Source organism: Notolabrus celidotus, chromosome 20 (assembly GCF_009762535.1).
Source record: "Notolabrus celidotus isolate fNotCel1 chromosome 20, fNotCel1.pri, whole genome shotgun sequence".
Taxonomy (NCBI): Eukaryota; Metazoa; Chordata; class Actinopteri; order Labriformes; family Labridae; genus Notolabrus; species Notolabrus celidotus.
In genome coordinates, this window is record NC_048291.1 from 13,125,287 (window position 1) to 13,137,310 (window position 12,024).

At 39.0% G+C, this 12,024-nt stretch overlaps 1 protein-coding gene across 2 annotated transcripts in view; it reads right to left on the reverse strand.

Annotated features, from left to right (window-relative positions):
* The window catches only part of LOC117832173 (ras-related protein Rab-26), a 103,880-nt gene that overhangs the window by 43,030 nt on the left and 48,826 nt on the right, over nucleotides 1-12,024 (reverse strand). For both annotated transcript variants that reach the window (XM_034711180.1, XM_034711181.1), the window contains one exon: nucleotides 2,569-2,621. In XM_034711180.1, coding sequence (XP_034567071.1) covers nucleotides 2,569-2,621 — 53 coding nt within the window. The remainder of the gene's footprint in view (nucleotides 1-2,568; nucleotides 2,622-12,024) is intronic.

Consider the following 12,024-nt stretch of genomic DNA (forward strand, 5'->3'; position numbering starts at 1 on the left):
TCCATAATGGAGTCAAATAGCAGCTAACTTGAAACTTGTGTTGAAGAGTCCATATATGTGTATGTTTGAAGGACACCCTCATTCTAATTTGAGTACACCTTCATAGTATTTAAGCCAGAACGTGGAGACAGAAGAGAGGCGACTTCATCTGGCTCGGTCGTCCTCCAAGCAGTCGCGATGCTTGTTACTGATGCTGATGCTGTTTGATTGTAATAAATCGAATTACTATTCAAGCTGGCCAGTGTCACAAGGTTCATTCTACATCTGCACATCACGGGCTGTTAAGACACGACACTTTGTGTCTGTCTTCTTTACTTTGGTGGACATCTCTTTCACTGAGCTCTTCCTTGTGTCTTCTAACATCCCTCCCTGTTTCCCTTCTTTTATTTTGCTGGTGACTGGTCAGCTATTAACCACAAATCCACAGTTTTTCTTAAAGACGTTTTTAAGTACCTGCAAAATATCACCTATGTTGTTTACATTTTTGCCAGTGTTAACACAGAGTTGAAATGTGCCAGACTCCTTGTCCTTCCTGAGTATTCATTAGATTTGACATGTGGGATCAATTGTCCCTTGCTTGAAACTGCTGAGAAAACAGCACTCCAGTGCTTAGGGATGGTGACCAATCAGAATCAAGTAACTAAGCCGGTTATAGCACATAATCAGAAGGCTTTTGTAGGTGAAGCTTTAAATCAAAAGAGCTGAGTTCTATTCTTGACCAAAATGCTGGCACCTGGGTTTGTCCACTGCTCTGTAATAAATGCAAAGGTGAAATGCACAAGGCAAATTCACCTGAAGAGAATAATAAAAGACTTAACTCGACTTAATTGCTCAATAAAAGCCATTTCTTCTCACCTCCTCATAACTTGGAGGTGTTCTTTGACACAGAGGAGCAGAGAGGATAAAACTTCAAAGGAACCAAACCTCACCAATCCATTACTGTCTTCAGTAACTTTCTAAAACACTCTCCAGGCCAGAACTGAAACACTGACAAACTTATTACAGTTCACGCTGCAAGAGCCAACTGCTAGTATCTGACTCCAAGAAGGAGTGGAGCCAGGACGAATCAAATTCAATTTCAAATATTTTTCCTGTGATTTTAAGCATCAGAGCCCAGTGAAAAGTGACAGAAACTGGAGCTCTGTCAGATAAATGGACAGTAAGAGAAGTCCCTGTGGTCTATAGATAGAACATAAAGCTGACCTTGCTATCCTTCACTAAATCACATTCTTTCCTCTATACTCCTCCAGTGTGGTCTACTGTTTTCCTCTCTTCTTGTCTTTCCATTTGACGTCTAGAGAAGAACATCAGATCTCTCTCTGTCACAGTGGCTGACTTTAAACATTAGTTAATAATGGTACCAGAAGCTACACTGACATTGAACAATGACATTCTGTCAAAAGCCATATCATGCAGTCATTTACTTGCTCACAAAACCTTCTCATCTACACAGCCTTTTGGTCTTCAAAATGAATCTGATGGGCTTCAAAAGTCAAGAAAGAAATCCAAATAACCATGTCTTGAATGACATCTGATGCCCACACTTTTAAAAGAATAACTATCTTTTATTTCCCAGCTGTGTTAAACTCCTGATTCTGATTGGTCAAAACACCATAATAACAGTGATTAATTCCCCATAGAAAAAGCTACGCCAGGGACAACCTGATCACACAGGTCATATCAAATCAATCCACGTAAAGGAGTCCGGCACATTTCTCCTCTGCCTGCCCTCTAACACTGTGACAAAAATTGTAAGAGCTTGTCTCAGGCTGGTCTTGAGAATCAGGGAATAATGACAGGTTGCGGGCACAGATGCGAGAGCAGTCTGAGGAGCTACTGGACCCAAAACATCTCTGATGGGGGAAAAGTGGAGCAACATCCTGCGCTGCAATCAGGCAACAGCAGCAGAGTGCATAGGTGAGTGCATCTGTTAGTTGATGGTCATTACAAAGCAACCAAAACCATAAGCGGTTATGTTAATAGCAGTGATGTTCAAAGTTGTGACATTTGCCTGATTTATGTTAATAGGTTTCAATTGCAAAGCTTAGAGAAGAAGAGCTGAATGAAGAGTTTTTTCAAATATTCTTGCCCCCAGAAGTTTTGTTCACCTCGTCTAACATTGCTTTCAATGGAAATGTTTAGTTTGATGTGAGTTAGAACAAACTAACAGGCTAATGTTTTAACTTGAATGAGAGTTAAAATGCTCAGTAAAATTCACACAAGAGGCTGATGAGAATCTGTTGTCAAGGAAGTGTTTCCAAAAGGAGAAATTGGAGAGGCTACATCTTCAGCTGCATAAGTATATAATTTTACAATAAACAAGAATATCACTGAACCAATACTTTGTGTAAACTTGTTTATGACTTTAGCTGGTAGCTGGGTAATAAGCAGTTTAATGTACAGATAACGAGTGGTTATGCATATCAGAATCCCAACAGTGTGACCCTAATGTGTCACTTCTCCCTTAAACTTGATTTGAAGTATAAAGGAGGAGTGACAGAATGGGATTGAACTAATACAGTACATTAAGTCATAAATATACCATTACAGCTAGAAAAACAAACCTACCCTGATGTTGTCAAAGGAGGATTTGTTGGTGACGTCATACAGCAGAAGCAGAGCTAGAAGAAAAAGAAACAAGTTTAAATGCAGCCTTTTAAATTTATGACTGAAAATTATAAAACCTCATATTGTTAAATGGTTTTACAGAAAGAATCCTCAGCAAATGTTTAATTTGGTCTCAATTCCCTTTCAGATTAAATTATGAAAGAGTTCATTTTCACTTTCAGCAACTGACAGACTGATGAATTTTAATTCTCTCTTGGACTGAAAAAAGTTCTGAATCACAATTAGCAAGAGTCATAAGGACCAATGCCAAGCCTTCCAGTTTGTGAATGCAGAAGTTAGTGTACAGCATGCTATTTTTGCTGGAAGGTGAGGACACTGACTGGGAATCAGAAAAATCTATGAGTACTCGTTGGTCTGAACAAAAAGGGAACAGAAATATCTGCCAGTGCAAGTCAGATTTTCATTTGGCCCTGATTCAGGGAGGACAATCAAAAATGCTGAGCCAAGACCAGGTAAGGGTCAGCAAGTACAAGGGGCCATACAAGACATTATTCATTCTGGCCCTCTCACATATATATATATATATATATATCCACCTCACACACACACACACCTCACACATTAAAATACATACAGAGAGGGGGGATATACAGTGGGGCAAAAAAGTATTTAGTCAGCCACTGATTTTGCAAGTTCTCCCACATAGAAAGATGAGAGAGCTCTGTAATTTTCATCAGAGGTACACTTCAACTATGAGCGACAAAATGAAAAAAAAAATCCAGGAAATCACATTGTAGGATTTTTAAAGAATTTATTTGTAAATTATGGTGGAAAATAAGTATTTGGTCAATAACAGAAGTTAAACTCAATACTTTGTAACATAACCTTTGTTGGCAATGTCAGAGGTCAAACGTTTCCTGTAAGTCTTCACCAGGTTTGCACACACTGTAGCTGGTATTTTGGCCCATTCCTCCATGCAGATCTCCTCTAGAGCAATGATGTTTTGGGGCTGTCGCTGGGCAACACAGACTTTCAACTCCCTCCACAAATTTTCTATGGGGTTGAGGTCTGGAGACTGGCTAGGCACTCCAGGACCTTGAAATGCTTTTCACAGAGCCACTCCTTCGTTGCCCGAGTGGTGTGTTTGGGATCATTGTCATGCTGGAAGACCCAGCCACGTTCCATCTTCAATGTTCTCACTGATGGAAGGAGGTTTTTGCTTAAAATCTCACGATACATGGCCCCGTTCATTCTTCCCTTAACATGGCTCAGTCATCTTGTCCCCTTTGCAGAAAAACAGCCCCAAAGCATGAGGTTTCCACTCCCAAGCTTCACAGTAGGTAAGCAGTTCATGGGATGCAACTCAGAATCTTCTTCCTCCAAACACGACGAGTTGAGTTTTTACCAAAAAGTTCTATTTTGGTTTCATCGGACCACATGATATTCTCCCAATCCTCTTCTGGATCATCCATATGCTCTCTGGCAAACTTCAGACGGGCCTGGACATGTACTGGCTTAAGCAGGGGGACACGCCTGGCGCTGCAGTATCTCGGCATAGTGTGTTACTGATGGTAGCCTTTGTTACTTTGGTCCCAGCTCTCTGCAGGTCATTCATCATATGGGGGCCCCAGATCGAGGGAGATTATCAATGGTCTTGTATGTCTTCCATTTTCTTACAATTGCTCCCACAGTTGATTTATTCACACCAACCTGCTTGCCTATTGTAGATTCACTCTTCCCAGCCTGGTGCAGGTCCACAATTTTCTTCCTGGTGTCCTTCAACAGCTCTTTGGTCTTGGCCATGGTTGAGTTTGAAGTCTGACTGTTGAGGCTGTGGACAGGTGTCTTTTATACAGATAATGAGTTCAAACAGTTGCCATTAATATATGGAGCCAAAACAGTGACTTTAAACGTCTGGTATTGAAAATAAAATTTGGCATTGAAAACACACTCTGAAACTGAAAAAAAAAACATTGGCACTGAACACTTATATTGAAAAAAAAAATTTAACGGCATCAAAACAGGTATTGGCATTGAAAACGTTTCATTGAAGTTAAAATCACAAACATCAAATTTTATATCATTTAATTTATAGCAATTTTGCATTCTAATATTTTTTTTCAATGACAATCATTATTTTTCATCGATGTCACTTTTTTCCAATGACAGATTTTTTCTTCAATGACGTTTCTCTTCTTTCGAATGCAGTTCTTTTTCAATGATTGAATTTTCAGTTCCAACTTTTGTCACCGTTTTGGCGTGGAGGGGAGGGTTTGAGGGGGGGGGCTAGGAGGGCGTGATTTGCATAATTTTCACGTTGTCACAGACTCATGGAACGCCCCCCCCTGCAGGGCAAGGAAACATACAGTCTATGCTAACTACCTAAGGACTACGGGGAAATGACCGGACTCTGCTGCCAACTACATGTTTAAACACTTAAAAGTGCCGAACAGTTGTCTATCAGGTATATGCGAGGAGATAAGCCCTGGTTCTGCTTCTTACAGGATATTTTATTGTTTTTGACGTGGGGGTTGTATGAGTTTCATGTTACCGATAGATACTAGCCACACTAGTTTGTGATCTGCTGGTATATCTTAATTCCCAAAGGTCGAAGAAGACTGTTGTTGAGTCTTACTTGTGACAGCAAGAAGTTTTCTCTTGCAGGTGTGTAAACTGTGAGCTAATGCACACAGTTTACACACCTGCACCACCAGGTAACTCTGGATCTCTCCTGCTCTCCAGTTTAGCTCTGCAGTTCCTCCGCTTTTTCCTCCGGTGCATTGAATCTCCCTTTCCTCTGTAAAGTCCGGCTCATGAAGATGTCCATGCGTGTCCGCATTAAACGGCACGACATCGGCGCAGTCAGAATCCCTCATTACTAAGTTTAGTTGTATTTTTATGACTTTTAAGCTGCAGACCTGAACAGCTGATCAGTGCGTTGCAGGCGGAGGAGCTCGTCTGTGTTGTGTCAGTAAATAATGCAAAAACAAACAGGCTTTCTGGTGTCAAAGTGAAGTGCTGAATAAAATCACACGTGGAGCGTACATCTAAACCGAGATGAGTGCTCAGGTCAGAGTATTGTAAAATGAGCTGAGTTACGTGGCAGGACTGACCCGGTCTGCAGAAACTGTAGCCTAGCTGCTGCTGTTTCTCCTGTAGTTTCTCACTACAGGAGCCGAGCTGACCGGGGTTCGCTATGGCTAGTACAATTACTAGTGACATAAAACTCATACAACCACACTTCATAAACATTGAAATATCCCTGTAAGAATCCAATCTTAGAAATAAAACCCTGAGAGGAGATGTGGATTCATTATATTCGACGCTCTGTTGTCCCTGCTGAGGGAACAAAACAATAATAAAGTCCACACGTCTTTAAACGAACATTTCATTAACGGTATATGAAGTAAACACAGAGTATTTTAATCATTGTATGAATCAAGTTGATGTAGCACTCCATACATCGTTGCAGTGCGTGGACTGATGTCTACAACTCCGATGCTAACATGTTGACACCGCTAGCTAACGCTAGCTTAGTAATAACGTCGCTGTTCACAGTCTGACACTTTTATCCTGACAGTCTGGTAATGAAGTGTTCTCGGTTAAGTTAAGGAGAAGGTTGATATTAGTGTCGAGGCTTGATGGTAACCTTTCAGTAAGGAAGAGACGGTTTTACACGTCTGAATGAATGGAAGCAGTCATGTCACTTTGGTCTTTTTTGCCCTCCAGGCTTCTGCGGTGGTCACGTGACTGAAATTATGCAAATTATTTGTGAATGACATCCTCCTAGCCCCTCCCCTCAAACCCTCCCCTCCACGCCAAAACGGAGACAAAAAGTTGGAACTGAAAATTCAATCATTGAAAAAGAACTGCATTCGAAAAAAGAAAAACATCATTGAAAAAAAAAATCTGTCATTGAAAAAAAAAGTGACATTGAAGAAAATAATATGATTGTCATTGAAAAAAATATTAGATGCAAAAATTGCTATAAATTAAATGATATAAAATTTGATGTTTGTGATTTTAACTTCAATGAAACGTTTTCAATGCCAATACCTGTTTTGATGCCGTTAAATTTTTTTCCAATATAAGTGTTTCAATGCCAATGTTTTTTTTTTCAGTTTCAGAGTGTGTTTTCAATGCCAAATTTTATTTTCAATAACCAAACATTAAAGTCATCGTTTTGGCTCCATATTAATATAGGTAACGAGTGGAGGACAGAAGAGCTTCTTAAAGAAGAAGTTACAGGTCTGTGAGAGCCAGAAATCTTGCTTGTTTGTGGGTGACCAAATACTTATTTTCCACCATAATTTAGAAATAAATTCTTTAAAAATCCTACAATGTGATTTCCTGTTTTTTTTTCTCATTTTGTCTCTCATAGTTGAAGTGTACCTCTGATGAAAATTACAGACCTCTCTCATCTTTCTAAGTAGGAGAACTTGCAAAATCAGTGGCTGACTAAATACTTTTTTGCCCCACTGTATGTGAGAGAGAGAGCACCAAAATGAATAATGTGTGGCCAGTCAGAAGCACTGTTGAAGCATTTTTATTAAAAAACGAGACAGCTACCTCTCATGTGGAACATTATGAACCATCTATTGCATCAGTATTAAACTGGTTAATAGTTCAACTCCATACTCATAGTCCTGGCTACTTAATAACTGCATGCCTAGTGTCAGTGTATTTGGTGAAAGATAAAAGCCTTCAGCATCTGAAGCTGGAGTTACAAGCTTCTACCTCTTAATCTACAGCTACACCACGTGTCCACTGTTCTGATGGGCTGTAGCTTTCAAAATATTTTTATACTGCACCGATTCAGATGCACCATGAAAACCTGAAACAAACAAGGAGGCTCCAGGCTTATTAAAATATGCAATTAGTCTGGCAGTGGCAGACGAATGACATTGGTAAAGTGAATAAAAAGTCAAGTGTGACACATTTTAAATGTGTATTCTCAGTTCAGTTTTCTTTTTCACATTACTGCTGTCAACACATCTGCTGTAACACGACTGGTATTTTGCAGGGAAATAACAATTCCAGAGTTTGTTTTCTTCACACAAATTGACTAAATTGACTAAAGCATGTTTAATTGAGCAGAACTCTAACACAGTCTTACCATATGTTAAGTCATCTCAATACATGCTACGTTTTTGTAAACAACTCAGTACTTTTTTTTTTTTTTTTAACTCTCAACAGTTTGTGTACATGTAATTATCACTTTTTTATATAATACATTTAAAATGATGTTTTACTTAGGGCAAAACAAAGACAGGAAGTTGGCAGGTAACTGAGTAGGCATTCAACAGTAAGACCAAATGGAGGGCAGTCTAGAAAATTTGATGGATGTAGAAAAAAATGCAATGTCAAGAAAAAAAGTTGTTCATACAGGTGGATCTCAAAAGGCAGTTAAAGTAATAAAGAAAAAAAGACATAAGTAAAAGAATAAATGCAATAAGTGGAAACTGGAAAGATGACATCAAATCAGTGTAAATCAAAAAATAAAAAAAACGTGAAAACAGATAAAAGTTTTTAAAAAATACTTAAACAAGATACAGAACTTTAAGAAAAGGACAAAAATCACAACATTATCTAAAAAAAGTACAGAAAAAAGAACAAAGGAAGAGAGAAATACAGGCTTTTAAAAATGATTAATCACATAATAACGAGTTTGTCAAAGAGGTTTCAAAGACGTCAGTGGGCCTGCATGCCTTATCACAACACTAAAAGCATGACTGATGCATTTGCATGCAGTCCATAGTTACAAACTTCACTGAAATGAGTTCAGAAGTTGAGCTACAGGCACAGACAATCAGATACACTTAAGCCCTCGGGATTAGTACTACCTTGGGACCTCTGATAATTTGTAATAATTACAGAGGACGTCTGTGTTTTTTAATCCTGAATAGATCACATCTGGATTTTGTAAAGTCAAATTCCAGGGAATAATCGCCTGCTAATATTTCAGGACCCACAGAGGTCTTCTGATATTAGTCCAGTCCAAATCAGCATATCAGATTTCATAAGCTGTAACTTTTTTAGTTTTTTGTAAGAACGAGGCTGTGTTGAACTCATGAAGCATTTTTAGTGCAACTTCAGCTGGATCAGTTGTTTCACAGTACAGAGATCCTTCACAGAAAGAACAAACTGAAATCAATCAAAATACTAGATGTGATAAGATGGATGAAATGCTTTGCAGCATCTTTGGGAACAGTGTGCCAACAGTATGTTATATTAAGGTAACATCACCATGCAAGGTGCACCATGTTCCCTTTTAGTATAGAATTAAAATAGAGTGCTTGACAACCTGCAGCTGTATCTTTTCTGAAACGTGTTTTAATACACGTTCTTTGTGAAAGATGTTTCCCTCAGAGACAAGGTAAATGTTGTGCAGCCACGCTTTCAATCAGAGGTGTCAGAAGATTTTAGTAAAATATAAAATTTTCTTTTCCAGTACAAATGCGCCACATCAGACACTGAAGTCAGGGGAAATTCACAAACTGCCAGGGGTCTCTGGTCATAATAATCCTATGGAAGAGTGCTTTTTTCTCTGGCTGCTTACAAAAAAGTGAGCTCACAGCATCAGGCTTGTCCTCTCTATTTAACCAAATAGGTCTTTTCTGCTCTTTAATGTTGGTGTTTGTGAAATAAACAGAAACACTATGACTACAGTATCAAGTACATAAGAATGCTACATAAAAAAAGTTACTAAAGATTTCATAACTAGCACTGGAGTCTTTTATTTGGAAAAAATGCCAGAACTTTAACAAAATGCTTCTTTTGTGACAATGGCTACGTTTACATGATACTTTTAATTCCTCTTTCACCTCAGAATTAAATTTAAATCCTCTTTAAAAAGATTAAAAATGACCATGTAAATACCTAATTCCGAATGAAAATGATCATTCCGAATTAAACTTAAATCCGAAGTAAGTGGCTGGTTTATTCTGATTTTAAATCCGAATTGAATAATTACTCTATCATGTATAGTTCATTCCGCTTTAAAGTAACTCCGGTCATTCTGCGCATGCTCATTCCCTTGTCCTGTCGCGATGACGCACATATTACGCACTGGCGGGCCACATATTCCAGGCTGAGGTAGAGCACCCCGTTGCACTAACCGGCTTTGATTCGCCACAGTACGGTCTTCCGCCTCCCTTCTCCGGTCGTATATCTCTCTTCCCCTCCTCAGCTGACGAAAGTGAAAGCAGTACGTTTGTGTCGAGCTGCTAATTCAAAACTATCATCAAAATCAAAGCGAAAATTGCACTTATTGTGTGGTCTTCCATGTTGTTACCGAAAATGAAAGAATAAGGAACTGGAGTCTGTTTTCTTTCCAGTAAACGTAAATACGTCTGCCCGCCCCTGTCCAATCAGAACCCTTCCCAACCCCCAGACCTTAAGCGGAATTGAATAAAGACGATTAAACGTGTTTTCCATGTAAACCTCAATTCGGAATTACTATTTCCATGTAAACACGAAGGAGGTATACTTTAATCCAGAATTATTTAATTTGGAATTATTAATTCGGAATTAAAAAACATCATGTACCGTGGCCATTCATTCTCTTCCATGGACGAGGCATCATATTTTAAACTACAGAGGTGCCTCAAGCCATGTCCTGCTTTCTGTCTTTAGCATAGTTCACCCAGGCAGTGCAGGTATTTGAGAGCAGCGGGGGCCTGGGCAGCTTGGAGAAGAGCATGATGCAGTCTGACAGCTGTGTAATAAAGCTGTGCTGTGCTAAACTTGTCCTGGAGCTGTTTCTCACTCCTGTGTTGTCTGTTATCCCTCAGCGGTTGAAATCAGGGCAAAGAAAATCACAAACCACCAGGGCGGTAGTTACAGACAGACAGACAGGGAAGAGAGAGAGAGGGTGACAGAGAGAGGGTGAGAGAGAGAGAGAGAGAGAGAGAGAGAGAGAGAGAGAGAGAGAGAGAGAGAGAGGAGAGAGAGAGAGGAGAGAGAGAGAGAGAGAGAGAGAGAGAGAGACAGAGGAGAGAGAGAGGAGAGAGAGAGGAGAGAGAGAGAGACAGACAGACAGACAGACAGACAGGACAGACAAGACAGAGTGTTTGTGACGATTCATGCATCCCTGTCTTGGAGCTTGTATTAATCAGCCTTCTCAATAGATTTTCTGTCCACTCTGTTCAGTATCTTTTAAAGGTCAGCCCCAATTGTTAATCCTGAAAAAATGAGGTCATGAAATGTGACATTAGAGGTTTGTTTGAAATACACAATGCTTGTGTTATCTTTGGAGCACTACAAACAAAGGACGCAATCAAGGAGTGATTTTACGCAAGATTTAGTTGCAAACAGAACAAGAAGGACATTGAGGTTTAAAGGGTAGATGAGCAGAAATTGAGAGTGCAGAGGAAGAACCAACGCTGGAGTGAATGTCATTTCACTGACAGAGGAGAGAAAGCTACATTTGTAAAATGTACAAAATGTTCCTCAAGGAAACATCTATTGTGACAGTATTTCTCTAAAGTAAGATTTTCAGCAGTAGTTGCAATCAAGTCCATGCCATTTATAGGAATATCCAAAGATTTTAGCCTTGTTTGATATTTGCATGTGTCGTACATCAGAAACAGCGAGAAGAATAACTAACACCAAGCACCAGGTGGAAATATCTGATCTTAAATATTTGGGTTTATTCTACACTCCAAAAATGATGGAATCAAAATTAATAAGCGGAACTGAGATCAATAAAACTGACATAGTACCTAGCCCTAGTAGTCTATCTGTAAGGCTGTCACCATGAGGAATACTGGGTTTAATGTTCTATGAGGATTTATGAACCTGAAACCAGTAGATGATCTACAGTATAAGATAAGATAAGATAAGATAAGATAAGATAAGATAAGATAAGATAAGATAAGATAAGATAAGATAAGATAAGATAAGATAAGATAAGATAAGATAAGATAAGATAAGATAAGATAAGATAAGATAAGATAAGATAAGATAAGATAAGATAAGATAAGATAAGATAAGATAAGATAAGATAAGATAATCCTTTATTCGTCCCGCAACGGGGAAATTCATGGAGTTACAGCAGCAAACAAAAAGGTGTACAGTACAAGAATTTCAACAAGATACAGTCAGGTCCATAAATATTGGGACATCGACACAATTCTCATCTTTTTGGCTCTATACACCAGCACAATGGATTTGAAATTAAACAAACAAGATGTGCTTTAACTGCAGACTTTCAGCTTTAATTTGAGGGTATTTACATCCAAATCAGGTGAACGGTGTAGAAATGACAACAGTTTCTATATGTGCCTCCCACTTTTAAGGGACCAAAAGTAATGGACAAACTCAGCATCATAAATCAAACTTTCACTTTTTAATACTTCATTGCAAATCCTTTGCAGTCAATTACAGCCTGAAGTCTGGAACACATAGACATCACCAGACACTAGGTTTCATCCCTGGTGATGCTCTGCCAGGCCT